The 18,563-nt window shown below is 37.6% G+C and overlaps 1 protein-coding gene and 1 long non-coding RNA gene across 5 annotated transcripts in view; one reads left to right on the top strand and one right to left on the bottom strand.

Annotated features, from left to right (window-relative positions):
* The window catches only part of KATNA1 (katanin catalytic subunit A1), a 34,699-nt gene that overhangs the window by 15,416 nt on the left and 720 nt on the right, over nucleotides 1-18,563 (top strand). For all 4 annotated transcript variants that reach the window (XM_070376850.1, XM_070376848.1, XM_070376849.1 and 1 more), the window contains 7 exons: nucleotides 2,313-2,493; nucleotides 5,480-5,601; nucleotides 6,895-7,000; nucleotides 8,219-8,377; nucleotides 15,374-15,500; nucleotides 16,018-16,152; nucleotides 16,705-16,831. In XM_070376850.1, coding sequence (XP_070232951.1) covers nucleotides 2,313-2,493; nucleotides 5,480-5,601; nucleotides 6,895-7,000; nucleotides 8,219-8,377; nucleotides 15,374-15,500; nucleotides 16,018-16,152; nucleotides 16,705-16,831 — 957 coding nt within the window. The remainder of the gene's footprint in view (nucleotides 1-2,312; nucleotides 2,494-5,479; nucleotides 5,602-6,894; nucleotides 7,001-8,218; nucleotides 8,378-15,373; nucleotides 15,501-16,017; nucleotides 16,153-16,704; nucleotides 16,832-18,563) is intronic.
* Nucleotides 8,285-18,557, bottom strand: LOC138989180 (uncharacterized). Its single transcript, XR_011465407.1, has 3 exons — nucleotides 17,648-18,557; nucleotides 13,587-13,666; nucleotides 8,285-8,413 (listed from the first exon to the last, which is right to left on the bottom strand). It is a non-coding gene; the product is annotated as an uncharacterized lncRNA (long non-coding RNA).

Genomic DNA, 18,563 nt, shown 5'->3' with positions numbered 1-18,563 from the left:
TATACTTTCATCATCACTCCATAAGCTAGGCTCTCATCTTATGCCTTGATAACACCTCCCTGCTTTTTGTGATTCTTTCATCAGTGTATCTTATTCATTATGAGACTGGTCTTTCTAAAACCTTTTCAGTGACAGTCAGCTAACAGCCAAGCCTCTTGAACTGGTGATATTTAGATCTACTTACTGAACCAGCTTATCTGTTCAGTATCATTTTTTTTTGTTTGTTTTTAGTTCATTTTTCATTTATCAAAAAACATTTATTTGTTTGGTTGCACGGGGTCTTCGTTGTGGTGCGAGGGCTTTCTCTAGCTGTGGCAGGTGGGGGCTATTCTTCATGGTGGTGAGCAGGCTTCTCTTTGCAGTGGCTTCTGTTGTTGCAGAGCACAGACTTAGTTGCTCCGTGTCATGTGGAATCTTCTGGGACCAGGAATTGAGCCTGTGTCCCTGCATTGGCGGGCAGATTCTTAACCACTGGACCACCAGGGAAGCTCCAGTATCGTCCTTTAGGGTTTATCATTGTATCTTTATAGTTTGTCTTTATGACCTTTATGTAGATTAAGCTTATCTTGCTTTCTTGCTTTTCCTCATTCATTTTCTTATCTGCAGTTGTACCATCTTATTTAGGTCAACTCCTAAAGTAGAAGGGTGTTTCCATATCCAGTTTGCTTTGTGTCTTCAAGAGGCCATTCCCATTGCCACAGCACTAGGTCTCTTTCACATTTTCTGGTATATTTGCCTAGTCTTGTGTATCTTCTTTCTTAACTCTACCTGAGGTATTTGAGTACAGGACTCCCCTACCATTTTTATTGCTCATCTTACCCCAACCAAGTCTAGAAGCATAATAGTAGGAGCCTAATAAGTATTTGAGAGATCTCAATTCTGCCACAAAAATAAAGGTGAAGTGATCTACATAAAGGCAAAGCACCATACATGAGTTCTTGTAACTATCCATAGCCAGTGCTTGTATCGGGTTTTTTTAATGGAAAAATGATTCGGATCAGATCAGTCGCTCAGTCGTGTCTGACTCTTTGCGACCCCATGAATCACAGCACGCCAGGCCTCCCTGTCCATCACCAACTCCTGGAGTTCACTCAGACTCACGTCCATCCAGTCAGTGATGCCATCCAGCCATCTCATCCTCTGTCGTCCCCTTCTCTTCCTGCCCCCAATCCCTCCCAGCATCAGAGTCTTTTCCAATGAGTCAACTCTTCGCATGAAGTGGCCAAAGCAGTGGAGTTTCAGCTTTAGCATCATTCCTTCCAAAGAAATCCCAGGGCTGATCTCCTTCAGAATGGACTGGTTGGATCTCCTTGCAGTCCAAGGGACTCTCAAGAGTCTTCCTCAACACCACAGTTCAAAAGCATCAATTCTTCGGTGCTCAGCTTTCTTCACAGTCCAACTCTCACATCCATACATGACCACAGGAAAAACCATAGCCTTGACTAGACGAACCTTTGTTGGCAAAGTAATGTCTCTGCTTTTGAATATGCTATCTAGGTTGGTCATAACCTTCCTTCCAAGGAGTAAGCGTCTTTTAATTTCATGGCTGCAGTCACCATCTGCAGTGATTTTGGAGCCCCGAAAAATAAAGTCTGACACTGTTTCCACTGTTTCCCCATCTATTTCCCATGAAGTGACGGGACTGGATGCCATGATCTTCATTTTCTGAATGTTGAGCTTTAAGCCAGCTTTTTCACTCTCCACTTTCACCTTCATCAAGAGGCTTTTTAGTTCCTCTTCACTTTCTGCCATAAGGGTGGTGTCATCTGCATATCTGAGGTTATTGATATTTCTCCCAGCAATCTTGATTCCAGCTTGTGTTTAAAATGATTTAAAAAAATGATTAATGAAAAATGATTAAATTTTATTAATTAAAACATGAGAACTATGATATATTCTAAATAAAATGGTACCAAGCTGTGTGTATGTTAGTACATAAATGTGATTTCTACACCTTGCTTTGTTCTTTTTCGTTTGATAAAACTCCCTTCTCTGATTATTTTGCTCTCTTTTCAGTTTTCAAGAATCAAGCCATTTTTTCATTTATCCTTGCTATACAACAGGTGTTTCATTTCAAAAGCGAGGTGGTAATCACTTGCCTTCCTTTGTTTCTGCCATGTAACCATACTGCACCACAGACATGTCCAGTTTCAGTGCTGGATCTTAGCTTTCAGTGACCTGCAGTTCTGTCTTGTGTTCAGTTATTGCCATTGCTTCAAGTCATAGATTGATTTACACACTGTGTGTGTTCCTCTATATTTGTACCAACTCCAAGAGTTGATTATGAGTTTCATGATCTTGTCTTTGATTAGACCATCACCAGGACCTAGAAAGCGCCAGTCTTCTCAGTACAGTGACCCTAAACCACAGGGTAACCGTCCAAGTACAGCTGTCAGAGTTCACCGTCCATCCACACACAATCTTCACAATGACAGAGGGAAAGCTGTTCGTAGTCGGGAAAAGAAAGAACAGAATAAAGGAAGAGAAGAAAAGGTAAATGTTACTGATTTTTATAAGTTAAAAAGTTATTTATTAACCTTAAAAGTGAAGACTGTACAAATTTTAATAATTTTTAGAAATTAAATCTGCTACTGTAATAAAACCATAGTCACACTGCACCTGGGGTAGGATTTTTCCTACTCAGTATTCAACAAATATTTTTGGTTGCTTTTTGTAACTTTCTATCTTGGTAATAAAGAAACATATTCTTTACCCATTTTTACCGTTTATTAATATTTTACCCTTTTTGCTTTATCGTTTACTCTCTGTATACTTGATTTTTCCTGAAGCATTGAGGGTAGGTAAGTGTAGGAATCATGCCTTTTTACCCTTAAATATTTTAGTGTTGGTTTTCTAAATACTGGGACATTTTTTTCAAACACAAAGCAGTGATCAAAAATCATTAATTTTGCATTGATACAGTACTGTTATCTAATCCACAGACTTTTGTAAAATTTTGCCACTCTAATAATGTCATTTATAGCCGCCCCTCGCCCCGCCTGCCAGGACCCAATATAGAAGCATATGTTGCATTTGGTTGTCACGTTTCTTTAGCATCTCTTAATGTGAACATTTCCTCAGCCTTTATCTTTTTTGGCCTTTTTAAAGAGTTATTTTGTAGAATGTTCCTTGGTTTGGGTTCACCTCATGTTTCCTTGTGATTAGATTAAGGTTGTGCATTCTTGGCAGGAGTGCCACTGAAGTGAAGTTTTGTTCTCCTCAGCATATCATATAAGGAGGCACACAGGATGTTTATTGCTCTGTTACTTGTGATAAATTGGATCACTTGGTTAGGGTGGTGTCTGCCAAGTCTCTCCACTATAAAGTTACTCTTTTTCCCTTTATAGTCATTTGTGGGGAGATACTTTTGAGATTATATAAATATCCTGTTTCTCATCAAAATTTTGTTTCAGCATCCACGAGTTCTTGCCTGAATCATTTACTCCTCTGACAATTGAAAAATCATTTTCTAATGCTATTATCTCTTCTTTAATTAATTGACTTTGAATTGTAAGAAAAAGCTCTATCTCTTCCCCTTTATTTAATTTTATCTATATGGACTCTTGGATTCTTATTTTATTCAATGAATTAAAATTTGTTACTATCTTTCTGATGCTTAAATTGTCCAGGATTTGAGGAGCAGGAGACCCTTGAAGCTGGATCTTGTCTTTTTAACATGTACTCACCATTCTCTGACAAAATAGTGTGTTCCAGGCTCCTCCTGTATTTACCCTTGCTTCTCCAGGAAACAAGGTTCCTGTTAGTTCCTGTTAGTTCCCTGGTTCCTGTTAGTGAGGAATGAGCTTTATAAACCGGGATTTCAGTGCTAGTTAATATTATTTGAATGCTTACGCTCCCTTGCAGTAAGAAGCAGATAGGACTCTAAGAATTTAGTTTCAATCCTCTCTCTTCCACCTCCCCACTCCTTTGACTGAGGCACATACCTAGCCTGTGAAATGGTAAAGCACCGGATCATTTGTTTGGCTCGTTGTACCAAAAGGCCCCTCCACACCACCTGGGCAAAGTAAAAACTGGGTTATAGCAAATGTAAAGTCCCCAGTGCTGTTCTTCTCAACCATCTAACAGTCTATGCTGAGTTAGTCTACTCTTCTAAACAGTCGCTGTACAAGCTGACTTAAGAAAAGGAAATAAGAGCACAGAACCAAGACTCTTCAGAGAAATGTCTCTTCTATAATGGGCAGGTCTGTTGCCCATTATACAAATGACTTTTTTTGGTTACTGTTGAGTTTTAAGAGTTTTTTATATATTCTAGAGATTAGTTCTTTGTCAGATATATATTTTGCAGATTTTTTTTAAGTGTGTAGTTTGTCTTTTCATTGTTTTAGCAGGATCTTTCACAAGGCAAATGATTTTAATTTTGGTAAAGTGCAGTATTTCCTTTTATAGAATGTATTCTTGTTGTCAAGTTCTTAACCCTTTGCCTATCCCTAGATCCCAATTTTTAAAATTTTTTTCTTAAAAGTTTTATAATTTTATGTTTTACATATAAGTCCATGATGTATTTTGAGTTGATTTTTATGTAACATGTGAGGCTTAGCTCAAGGTTCATTTTTTGCCCATACATATTCAGTTGCTCCAACACCATTTGTTGAAAAGGATTGTTGAAAAGCTCAGGGAATTATATTCAGTATCCTGTGATAAATTATAATGGAAAAGAATATGAAAAAGAATATATATATGTATAACTGAGTCACTAGGCTGTGCAGCAGAAATTAATACATTATAAATAATATATATTTCAATAAAATTTTTATACCATTCTCAAAAATTTGGGGGGAGTATTCGTGTGGACCTGTTTATGGGCTCTCTATTAGGTTTCATTGAGCTGGCAGTCCACCCAGTGTTCAAATAGATGTTTTTGTGTTTCTCTCAAAAGTTTGAGATATCCTGCAGTGTCCTGTAAGTTTGTCATTGTGCCTTGGAGTGCTTTAGCATGCAGCTTTGTGGCCCTAATGACTGACATCACAGAGGATGGGAGGAAATCTCTTCTAAGGGATGAGGTGTCTCTTGGGGGAATATGGGAATAATCAAAAAGTGTTTTTGGAGCATCAGTAGGAACTGAGTAGGTGTTAAAGATTGACCTATTATCTTACCTAAAGAAACCATCTGTCCTTAACCTTATCTCTTCTAAAGCTTTGAGATAAATATACATATCTAATATTCACTAGTGACCACAATTTATCTCAATATTAATTTTTTCTGTTGTCAGTTCATATGCATAATATTTTTGTTTAACACGATTGTCATACTTTTTAAATAAAAAAAATTCAGTATGAAACTCTGGTGTTGATGTAGAATGATGACTTAACAGTCTTTGATTCTGTCCTTATTACTTGTACTGTTACATTAACTTTTATAAAAATGTCACTTGAGTCCAGTCTTTCTTTCTGATTCATAGAAATGAAATACAGTGTTTGAGTTAATCTTAAGCTCATGTTTTTTTCCTCTGTTTGTGTAGAACAAATCGCCTGCTGCAGCTACAGAACCAGAGACAAATAAATTTGATAGTACTGGGTATGATAAGGACTTAGTAGAAGCTTTGGAAAGGGATATAATTTCTCAGAATCCCAATGTTCGATGGTAAGTTATAGCACAGCAAAACAACTGGATGTTGCTTTTTGGAACAGAAATGGGCATGCGCTGAAGATCAGTCTTTGAGGATAGAACCAGAAGACACATAATGAAAGACTTCACTTTGATTCAGGCTGTACCAGTTTTTGTTTAAATTTTTTAATTTAATGAAATAAACAATGAAACTTTTATTAAATTTAAAAATCCTATGTACAGAATGTGAACAAGATCACAAAAATTTCATCTTCTTTTGGGGACATTCTTTAAAGGTAAAACGGCAGTCACTCTTATGCATATGTATTGCTGGTTATCTTTAGGTTTATACAATACATATTGCTCCTATATCCTCTTACTTAGGGCAGTGGTTCTCAACTTTATTAATATAAAATTAGAAGTTTGGGATTAACATATTACACACTGATATATATGAAATACATAATCAACAAGGATCTACTATATAGCACAGGGAACCATACTCAATATTTTGTACTAATCTATAAGGGGAAAGAATAAAAAAAAAAAAAAAAAAAAAAAAAAAAAGGTGTACTGGATCACCCTCCTGTACACCTGAAACTAACATAACATTGTAAATCAACTATACTTCATAAATTATTAAAAAATAGATACTATATTTAATTGAACTAAAATTTATCACAAGTTCTAAAGTTCCATTTCCCACAAAGTTAGGCACATTCAGTTATATATTTTTTGTTAAAACTTTATTTTTAGGTGCAGTTTTGGGGATATTTTAAAATATATTATCACGTCATGTATCGTAATATATTATCACGCCATGTGTACTCGTAGTTGCAGTAGTGGTGGTCTTGTGGTTGATGATGATTTTGTGGCAATTTCTACTAACCTTGCTGTCCACCTCTTGGTAGAGTAGGGGGCGAAGCAGCTGAATTACAACCTGTGTCTGCTTTCTGCTATGTTTATTCTTATGTTTGTTTTTTAGTGGGCTCATTATTTCTAAACTATGGAATTTATGGAATGAGCATTTTAAGAACAGAAATTTATAATAAGATGGCATAATAATAAAGAGTAGGCCTATAGACCTGTGTTCTCATTCACCAAGCTGAAAATCATCAGTGCCAAGACTTGAAGATGCAGATTGTGCCCTGTGTGTGTACTGGCCGGTGTGGCAGGAGCTCGTCACAGTGTGTTAGTTCACGCGCGCCTAGGAAGAGGCTTCACGTTCTGTCGGCAACATAAAACCATGTGCTTTCAGTGACTCTCAAGAATGACTGCACTGAACTAAATATGTGGTCTAAGGTTTTAATCAAATATCTTCTCTTTCAGGGATGATATTGCTGATTTAGTAGAAGCTAAAAAGTTGCTTAAGGAAGCTGTGGTGTTACCAATGTGGATGCCAGAATTCTTTAAAGGCATTAGGAGACCATGGAAAGTAAGTTTCTTACTGTTAACAACATTGTCAAAGCAAACGGCAAATGTGTTGTGTAGAGAGCCAATATTTACCTGTGTTGAGGGAAGGGGGAGTAGAACGTAGAGCAGGTACAGAAAAATTGAAATATGTTGTGTTATTCAGACGAAAAACTATTGCAAGGTTTCCAGAATAGGAAACAGATGCAGTGTGATCTTCGAAAAGATATACACATAGCAGATTTATAATGAACTTAGCAAATATGAACAAGTTGCCTAAATACAAAAATACTCCATTTTACATGTTGTGTTGCAGAACTTGTATCTGTATTTCTTGGAATTGTTCTTAAGAAATTAATAAGACGTATCTGCATCTAATGAGTACTCCTTTTTTAAAAAGTTTATTTATATATGGCTTCACTGGGTCTTCATTTCTGCACGTGGGCTCTCTCGAGATGAAGCAAGCTGGGGGCTGCTCTAGTTGCGGTGCCCGGGCTTCTCATTGCGGTGCTTTCTCTTGTTGCAGAGCACGTGCTCTAGGAAGGTGCTTAGGCTTCAGTAGCTGCAGCCCGCAGGCTCGGTTGTTGCGACTCCCGGGCTCTGGGGCACAGGCTTGGTAGTTGTGGTGCCTGGGCTTAGCTGTCCTGTAGCATGTGGGATTTTTCTAGAGCAGGGATTGAACCTGTGTCCCCTGCTTTGGGAGGCGGATTTTTTACAACTGAACCACCAAAGAAACCCTAATGAGTACTTCATAAAAGTCACACGCTGATCTGAAAAGTATCCAAATAACTCCTGGATTTGGGAAATGTGCTAATGGCTCGCTCTGTACTTGTTTTTTGGAATTCTTGAAATGCTAAGTAATAAGCAAGATACAAAATTCTAGACATACCTTGAGTTACAACCATGTAAAAAAAAAAAATGAACTAATTTGTTTGAGCAAAAGGACTAGCAGGAAATATATCTAGATCCTAATGGTACGTGTGTTAGGGTATGATATCAGTACTATAATATTGATTATATTTTTTCTCATCTCTTAGTTCCAAAATTTTAATAATGTGTAATTACCTTACTTTTGTAATGCAAAAAATAAATTTGTGATAAAATATCCTTCTGTTTATCTTTGTCTTTAACTTATCTCAGTATTACGTGTAAGTTGGTTGAAGACTGATTCTTAATAATGGAATTCTTGTGAATTAGAACAACGACATACAAACCTTTGCTGACACTGTTATATTCCCAACAGGGAGTGTTAATGGTGGGCCCACCTGGCACAGGAAAGACCCTCCTTGCTAAAGCAGTAGCAACAGAATGTAAGACAACATTCTTCAATGTCTCTTCATCAACTCTGACTTCCAAATACAGAGGAGAGTCTGAGAAGCTTGTTCGTCTTCTGTTCGAAATGGTGAATGCTTGAGACAACTCTAATGATTCTTTACTTCTAGAAGGGAAGAAAATTAATTGTAACTAACTCCATGGTGTAGAATCACCAGGCAGTATGCGCTTGTGCCCAGGGTATGGTTCCTGTGCCCTTGAAAGAAAGTGAAAAAGAAAAAGTGAAGTTGCTCAGTCGTGTCCGACTCTTTGCGCCCCATGGACTGTAGCCTGCCAGGCTCCTCCATCCTTAGAAACTTTTTACTAACATGAATTACTTGTGTTTCTCTTTGACTCCTTTTCTCTGGAGGAATGGCTGTTAGCTTACAGACATGCTTATGCTATGGGATCTGCATTACTGATCTGCTGCTATAGGAATGTGAAATTATTATGTTTTTTAAGCCAGGCTTTGTTATAATATAGTAAATTCAGTATTGGTAAATAATGGGGAAAGGTGAAAATCACAAGTAAATATGGAACTGAGATTACCTCTGATCTATTCACTGTATCAAATACCTGGAATTTAATGACATAATCTTTGAATTCAGTTCTTTGCTTCTTTGAGTTTCTTTTTCTTTCTTCCACTGCCATTCATCTGAGTATCAGTAGATGAAATATAATTCAACAAGTTCTGACTGAGTGGGTTGAATTCAGTAGCTTTTAGACTTTGGACTTTAAGTTTCACTTAACTGTTTCCATCTTACCTCATTTAAGAAATTGTTTAGTTATATGCATGAACACAGAGTTGCATTTATTATATAAATAGTGACAAAGATGTACATTTTTAGTCATGGTGGCCAAAATCTTAGATGATCATGCTAACATTATACTATATCTTCCTTCCTAGGCTCAGAATAAGACAAAACAAAAACCCTTACAATTTAACGTTATCCATTTTCTGTAAAGGCTTCTTCCTGTTTCAGTTCCCATTTTTTTCTCCTTCAACTGTGATAATTCATAAGGCAGGATGTAAATTCTGACAGGTTCTTATGGATTATTAATAGTCCATCCCACAGTAGGTGTCTGATAGAGAACCTCTCAAATCATTTTGAAAAATTCTCTTCAGGGGAAAAAATTACCAGTATTCCAGAATAACTTGGTGTTTAAAAATGTAAGCTCAGTAGAATGAATGGCTAAGTATGGGGTCATTAGAGTCAGATGGCCTGGTATAGATCCCACTTCCGTCACTTTCCCAGCTAGCTACCTGTGGGAGAATTCCTCTCCTATTGCTCAGTTGTTTTATCTATAAGAGGAGGACAGTAATTTAGGACCTACCTCTAATGTTTATGCTCAAGCTGGAATAAACATTGCAGGGAGAAATAACAATAACCTCAGATATGCACATAACACCACCCTTATGGCAGAAAGTGAAGAGGAACTAAAGAGCCTCTTGATGAAAGTGAAAGAGGAGAGTGAAAAAGCTGGCTTAAAGCTCAACATTAAAAAATCTAAGATCATGGCATCTGGTCCCATCACTTTGTGGCAAATAGATGGGGAAACAATGGAAACAGTGACAGGCTTGATTTTCTTGGGCTCCAAACTCACTGAAGATGGTGACTGCAGCCATGAAATTAAAAGACACTTACTCCTTGGAAGAAAAGCTATGACCAACCTAGACAGCATATTAAAAAGCAGAGACATGACTTTGCCAACAGAGGTCTGTCTTGTTAAAGTTACGGTTTTTCCAGTAGTCATCTATGGATGTGAGAGTTGGACTATAAAGAAAGCTGAGTGCCGAAGAATTGATGCTTTTAAACTGTGATCTTGGAGAAGACTCTTGAGAGTCCCTTGGACAGCAAGGAGATCAAACCAATCAGTCCTAAAGGAAATCAACCCTGAATATTCATTGGAAGGACTGATGCTGAAGCTGAAACTCTAATACTTTGGCCACCTGATGTGAAGAAATGACTTACTGGAAAAGACCCTTATGCTGGGAAAGATTGAAGGCAGGAGGAGAAGGGGACAACAGAGGATGAGATGGTTGGATGGCATCACCGACTCGACAGACATAAGTTTGAGCATGCTCTGGGAGTTCAAGATGGACAGGGAAGCCTGGCGTGCTGCAGTCCATGGGGGTCGCAGAGTCAGACACAACTGAGCGACTAAACTGAACTGACCTCTAATGTTTGGAGGGTGGATTCAGCCAGTGCACTTCAGCTGCTTAATATAGACCCTGACTCATAAGAACTCATTAGTATTTACTATTACTGTTTAAGAATTATTTGATTATTTTTTTAATGTAGGGAGTTTATTTTTTACTGTATTTTTTTAATTTATTTTTTTAAATTGGAGGATAATTACTTTATAATACTGTGTTGACCTCTGCCATACATCAGTATGAATCAGCCATAGGTATATAAGGTAGGGTTTTGTATTGAGGAAAAAGGACTGTTTTCTTCTATGAGGGAAAACCTCTTACAAAGTGCTAATTTGTAGTATTTCTTTTTATAGTGCAGTTTATAAAATGTATCAAACAACTTATTTTTTACTGGCTTCCCTGGTATTGCCTAGGAAAATCTTAACTATCTTTAAATCTTATCCGGAGGGTGCTACCTTGAGCTGCTCACTTGATCAGAGGTTCAATCACAAACCAGTGCCTGCAGTTTAGAGCTCCTGCCTCTCTGAATTTTGTTTATGGCTCCCTTGAAACCAGCTTGATTTTCTCCTTTTCATCATGTGGACTCTCTCAAGGAGTAAAATTGTACTGCCTCTTATGTCTTGGTTTTGACTGCTCTGCAGATGACTGCCTCTCTCTTATGTGCCCTGCCCCACCAGAATCTCTCAAAGTGAGCATGGCTCAAGGCCTATATTTTGAATAAGCCCACTTAAATATTATCATTACTATTTTTAATTAATTTATTTTTAACTGAAGGATGATTGCGTTATGGTATTGTGTTGATTTCTTCCATACATGGACAAATACTGTTTTTTAAATGATTTATTTTCAGTTGCACTGGGTCCTTTTTGCTGTCCAGGCTTTCTGTGTGCTGTGAGGGCTACTCTCCAGTTGCATTGTGCAGGCTTCTGGTTTCAGTGGCTTCTCTTGCTGTGGAGCACAGGCTCTGAGGCTTGGTAGTTGTGACTCCCAGGCTTAGTTGCTCTATGACCATGTGGAACCTTCCCAGACCAGGGATCAAACCACTGTCCCCTACAGATTCTCGAAGGCAGATTCTTATCCACTGTAGCACTAGGGTAGTCCCACTTAAATATTAAAATCTGTCCAGGGTTTTTCACATGAGTTGGTACAGACACTTAAAAACTTAACTGTATATTGTTTTGTTATATTGTCAAGAACTTTCATTTTCAAGTGTCAGAAATCTAATCCCGGGTGATCCAGTGGTTAAGATTCTGCACTTCTAATGCAGGGGTCATGGGTTCCATCCCTGGTTGGGGACTGTGAGCCCACATGCTGCAGGTGCAGCTGATAAAGGGGAAAAAAAAGTAATCAAATCAATTTAAACAATAAGAATAGTATGTTGGGTGACATAACTGGGAATTATCAGGTTACGTTTTAGATTTTTAGGTCTAGCAGGATCCAGCAGTTCAGATGTCCTTGGGAATTATTTTTGTCTAAACATTTGGCTCTTTTTACCTCTGGGTTGACTTTGACATTAGCAGATCCATATGGTGACTAAGATCACCGTTAGAGGTTTAAATCTTATTTTTGTTGTCCTAATGGTAATCCCTGAGAATTAGTCCTCATTTCTCAGTTGTTCCAGCAAAACTCCGGTGATTAATGTTTGGCCTTGCTTGAGTCACACGCTTGTGCCTAGACTCTCTCCTTGGGACTCCAGCAGAGGTTGGCCTTACTTGAAGTAGTGGAGTAAGAATGAGAAAGAGATGATTTATGTACAAATGAAAAGGAGAGCTTCTCTTATCATAAGAAGGGGTGCTGCGCAGGCAGAAGAAACAGTTGGTGTCCTCTTCCACATCTCTCTATGATATTTTCCCAGGTCATCCAAACCCAATTTTAAGTGTGCCACATAGCCTCTGCTTTAATTTAGACCTTTCTATGTACCCTTAGTATGGGGGAAAACTCAAATCTAGTAGTTTTTGCTTGAAATTTGATTTTGTCATTGGTTCTGATGGTTGCTAGCTAAAATTTCAATTACAAATTTTCTTGCATGTTTGCTTTTTTCTTTCCCTCCATCCAGTTTATCTTCCCCCCCTGTTTCTTGAAAAGAAAGTACCAAATTGTTTGTACATAGTGCCTAAAAATCCAAGTAAAAAGATACCTTAATTTAAAATGGTATTATCCTTTTGGAGCGAATCAGTTCAGTTCAGTCACTCAGTCGTGTCTGACTCTTTGCGACCCCATGAGTTGTAGCACGCCAGGCCTCCCTGTCCATCACCAACTCCCGGAGTTCACTGAGACTCATGTCCATCAGGTCAGTGATGCCATCCAGCCATCTCATCCTCTGTCGTCCCCTTCTCCTCCTGCCCCCAATCCCTCCCAGCATCAGAGTCTTTTCCTGTGAGTCAACTCTTCGCATAAGGGGGCCAAAGTATTGGAGTTTCAGCTTTAGCATCATTCCTTCCAAAGAAATCCCAGGGCTGATCTCCTTCAGAATGGACTGGTTGGATCTCCTTGCAGTCCAAGGGACTCTCAAGAGTCTTCCTCAACACCACAGTTCAAAAGCATCAATTCTTCGGCACTCAGCTTTCTTCACAGTCCAACTCTCACATCCATACATGACCACAGGAAAAACCATAGCCTTGACTAGACGGACCTTTGTTGGCAAAATAATGTCTCTGCTTTTGAATATGCTATCTAGGTTGGTCATAACTTTCCTTCCAAGGAGTAAGCGTGTTTTAATTTCATGGCTGCAGTCACCATCTGCAGTGACTTTGGAGCCCCGAAAAATAAAGTCTGACACTGTTTCCACTGTTTCCCCATCTATTTCCCATGAAGTGATGGGACCAGATGCCATGATCTTCATTTTCTGAATGTTGAGCTTTAAGCCAACTTTTTCACTCGTCTTTCACCTTCATCAAGAGGCTCTTTAGTTCCTCTTCACTTTCTGCCATAAGGGTGGTGTCATCTGCATATCTGAGGTTATTGATATTTCTCCCGGCAATCTTGATTCCAGCTTGTGCTCCTTCCAGCCCAGCGTTTCTCATGATGTACTCTGCATAGAAGTTAAATAAGCAGGGTGACAATATGCAGCCTTGACGTACTCCTTTTCCTATTTGGAACCAGTCTGTTGTTCCATGTCCAGTTCTAACTGTTGCTTCCTTACCTGCATACAGGTTTCTCAAATGGCAGGTCAGGTGGTCTGGTATTTGGAGCGAATAGATGACTTAAAATTCAAGTTTTTAACTAGGAAAGAAACAGATTTTAATATTAGGATTTTCCAAGTGAACAGACTAAAAGTAAATCTGTACTTTGGAGGCAGAATCTTTCAGCACAGTGCCTGTTCAAGGGTACTGGATTGTAACCTCATGGTCAGAAGAGTTGATGGACCCAGTACAATTGCATGGTCAAGTCTGTGGTGTTCATTTGCCATCGTGGACTTCTGTTTTTAAAATGCTGTTTGTTCACTTAACGCTCTGTTTTGAGAAATCCTTCCCATCATTTAGTTTCAAGCTTTCTTGTGTGGTGATTGTGTAAGTATGGATATTTCATTTAAAAAATGATTTACAGTAAATATTAGTTACTATAATAATATGCTGCTTATCAACTATACTCCAATAAAAAAATAAAGTCTACTAAAAACAAAAACCCACAAAAATAAATAGATAAAATGCTGCTTCTGTCTCCTTAAGAAAAGGGTGATACTACTGAATCTTGTACAGCTGTTTATTAGGTAATACTTGACCAGTGGATCAATCTCCCCTGTCCTTTGATTTGAGGAAAAAGAAATGCATTTAAGGTACAAAAATAAACTTGGGGGATATTATTCAGCCATTAAAGAGAATGAAGTACTGTACATGCTATAACACAAATAAACACTGAAAACATGCTGAGTGGAAGAAGGCAGACACAAAGGCCGCATGTTGTGTGATCCCATTAATTTGAAGTGTTCAGAAGAGGCAGAGGCACAGGGACAGAAAATAGATCAGTGGTCACCAGGGGCTGGGGAAGAGCAGTGGGGGTTATTGGGCGGGGGAGGCACTGAAATGTTCTGGAATTGACAGTGATGATGGTTGCATAATAGTATTAATATGCTGATTACTGAATTGTGTACTTTAAAATGGTTTAAATGATGAATTTTTTGTTATATGAATTTTATCTTAGGAAAAAAAAGGCCATTTTTATTGACTCTTCTAATTGACCCTTGAACAATGTGAAGATTAATCTACATGTAACTTATAGTTAGCTCTCTGTATCCACAATTCCTCTACACCCTCAGATTCAACCAGCCTAGGTAGTAATATAGTATTTACTACTGAAAAATATCTACATGTAAGTAGACCCATGCAGTTCATACCTGAATTGTTCAGGGGTCAGCTGTACTTGTATTAGTCAAATGAAAAATGGCAATTTAGTTAGAATTCCTTAGAGAGAATTTATATTTATAAAAATTTTAATTTAAATATATTTATACATTATATATATAATACTGTATATATTTACATTAAAATAAATTTAAATATAAACAAAATATTAAAATTTAAATATATTTTAAATATTTTTAAAAATCTATGTGATATTATTAATATAGAAGGTAGTGGTTCTCTTTAACAAATTTTTTCTTCAATTTTAGAACACTTATCAGTATCTATAAATGTCTTCCCACTATTGTTATCTGTATCATTGTAATGTACAGGATAATCCTGTATTTATATGACATATATAGCCAATTAGAGTATTGAATAGTATAGAAATTGCCATATAATATTTAAGTATACAATAAGTCTGGAAGCTGTATTTTAGCTCTTCCAATTCTCTCCTCTCTCCTCAGTATTAGGACAGGAGGGAGAGATGCACAGTGTGGGAGGCTCCTCCACTCTTTTTTAAGCGCTTAACTGTAGATTACTTTTAAATGGAATTAAAAACCTGGTGTTGCCTGGTTTCTTCCTGCAGGCTCGATTTTACTCTCCAGCTACTATATTTATTGATGAGATAGACTCCATTTGCAGCCGCAGAGGGACTTCTGAAGAGCACGAGGCAAGCAGAAGGGTGAAGGCCGAGCTGCTGGTTCAGATGGATGGTATGCGTGTGTACAAGCATGATAAGCTCCACGCACAGTGCTGACCCCCAGCTCCAGTGGCCAGGGGCTGGTGAGGAGGCCCTGGAGATCGACAGCAGTGAACTGGGCATGCTGACAGTGGGGACACGCCGGAAATAACGGCCGTTCCTTCACTGAGCACCTTTTGTCACACACGCTGACCTCATTCTTAGCCACGAAACTGAAACAAATGCAGATAAATTGGCCTTAGAGGGGGATATGTATGGTTTTGAAGAATTTTTTAAATTATTACATAGTTTTGCTGAACTAGTCTTTTTATTAAATCTGTTTTTGAGTCATATTTTCTACATGCTGCAAAAACTCATTTTTCTTGAACTGCAAACTCACACATGTAACCAGTTTGCTTTGTAAGTCTTAAGGAGGCTTGATGATTACATTGCTTTTAACGTTGTGCTAAATATTTGAGGATCTTTAAGTATTTGAGCTTTGCTTTACTTTGCTTTTTTTTTTTTTTACTATGTTCTTACCCTTCCTCAAGGTGTTGGAGGTGCTTCTGAAAATGATGACCCTTCCAAAATGGTTATGGTTCTGGCAGCTACTAATTTTCCCTGGGATATTGATGAGGCTTTAAGACGACGTCTTGAGAAAAGAATCTATATTCCATTACCATCAGGTATCTTCATTTGAGTCAGGAAGCTCATGTTAACTTTTATTTTTTTAATATTTTTTTATTTTATTTATTTACTCAGCTGAACCAGGTCTTAGTTGCAGCATGCGAACTGTTAGTTGCAGTCATGTGGGATCTAGTTTCCTGACCAGGATTTGAACCCAGGCTGCTTGAATTGGGAGCGAGAGTCTTAGCCACTGGACCACCAGGAAAGTCCCTCATGTTGACTCTTCAGTAGTTTTGCTAAATTTTGAAGTTTGGTATTACTTTAAAAGACAAACCAGTTCAATTAAAAACATAAAAACTAAAAAAATTTCAATTAAAAAAAGTTTTTTCAATTAAAAATTTAAAAATAAACTAAATTCAGTGAGGAATAGCTGTTAAATTTTTTAAGCAAATGAGCTCTAAGAATTGAAAAACAGAAAGTAGACTGGAGAAAAATAGAACATTGTTTATATTGATATTTATGTTTATATTGATTTGTATTTCTGTATATGTTTATATATTTTTATATGTTATGTTTATATATATTCATTTATATTTTGTTTTTCCCAATAGCAAAAGGCAGGGAGGAACTGTTACGAATAAGTCTCCGTGAGCTGGAATTGGCTGATGACGTTGACCTTGCGAGTATAGCAGAAAACATGGAGGGTTATTCAGGTGCGGACATTACCAACGTGTGCAGGTATGAATTATTTTGAAAGTATAGGTTTTTGTTTCTGGTTCTGGTTTTGTTTTTAGGAAGCATAGATTTTTGTCAGTGTAAACTTCTGTTATGAAGTTTTAATGCTAAATTTAGATGAATAAAGACCCACATTATATAACCTAGTCAGAGACACACGTTTTGGCATTAAGCTAGTGTTAGCTGGTGCTAGTTATCTTGTTTGGTTATCTTGTATGTCACTGAAGACTGTGGTTCATTTAAAAGCTACATGTTCAAGAAGGTAGTGTTAAAACTGATATAAAATAGATAACCAGTAATTGTCTTGGATTAGAAAAAAAAGTTTTAGGTTTTAACACTTTTTATTTGCATACTTTAAAAAGTGTACATTCTAGTAATTAAAATCATTTGAACAAAAGAAAATGTTATACTGGTTACACTGCATTTTAACAGCCCATGGGACACCTTGGACCAGTTTGCTTTTTACTCTAGATTTCACTGCCACCCCTCCCAGCTTCCTCCTTCACCAGCATGTAAACTGGTTTTCTTCCCCACTGGCCAGACAGGCAGATGGGAGAGGCAGGAATGGCCTTCAGCCCTCCTGTAAGTAGTTCTCCTTTCTTTGACATGAAAAGGGCAGCACAGTCATTTAAATTTGATCCACACTCTGCATCTTAAAAAAACAGCTAAAAGTAAAATAAGAAGGCAGAGCTTGTAGAATGTATGGTGCTTATTGGCGGCACACACCTTATTAAAACTTGCCTGCTTACTTCTGTTGTCATTTCTTTTGAAAGCAGTGGATTTTCCTCTTCCATTTATTTCTGTCTAATTTTGACTTACCAGATTTTATAATCTCAGCCATATCAGGTATGTCAGACATGGTCGCAGAGGAAGCAGAGCGAGGCACGACTGAGCAGAGTCCAGTCTGCACGGTGACTGCTGCAAGTGCCTGGGTTAGAAAAATTAACATTGGTGCATTCATTCAGTATATTGTTCCATAGGAGACGTAGTCCAGTATAGATTGATTTGGCACATCAGAGGGGAGTACAGTCTCATTTTCAGTGAAGTGTCATAAATGTGATAGGAGTATCAGTAACAAGAAAAGGTGGTCTCTACTTCAAAACGTTATTGAAGTAGCTTTGGACCTAATCTTAGTATTAGCTTGGACATTATTAGGAAGGTACTTGACTGCACTGGTTTACTCACCTCCAAAGTAAACATTCTATGCAGGGCTGATGTGAGGATTAGCAATAATGTGTGTATGAAACCCTTTGTAGCTGTCACTTTGCACACGTGGTGGCTGCTGTTAAGGATCAAACTGGGTGAAAGCAAGGAGGTAGTTGAATCTGAAGTTTCTCCTTAAAAAATAGCACTAATACAGAGGAGGGGAAAGGAGAGACCACTTGACTGTTTAGTTTTTCTTACACATGCAGTAGAAAATATTTAATTTTCCAGCCAACAAGTTCTCTCCTGTCCCTGTGATGCTTATTCTTTATGGTACACCTTTAATTAAATTCAGTTGCCCTCATGTTATATCCTTCTACTTCTTGGGCTTTTTGCTCAGATTTAACTGCTAACAAAACAGCTCAAAAACAGGCCTAATTGTCCAATACTAGATTCTGTGCAGTACTACTTATGTATATATAATAAAGTAATTACAGAATAACACATGCACTGAAAAAAATCTTCTGTTCACAGTTTTGTATTTGCCTAGCACATCATTTTATGGTTTTTGTCTTTTTAATTTAAAACCTAG

This window comes from Bos mutus, chromosome 9, assembly GCF_027580195.1.
Source record: "Bos mutus isolate GX-2022 chromosome 9, NWIPB_WYAK_1.1, whole genome shotgun sequence".
Taxonomy (NCBI): domain Eukaryota; kingdom Metazoa; phylum Chordata; class Mammalia; order Artiodactyla; family Bovidae; genus Bos; species Bos mutus.
This window is presented reverse-complemented; position numbering and strand designations above follow the sequence as displayed.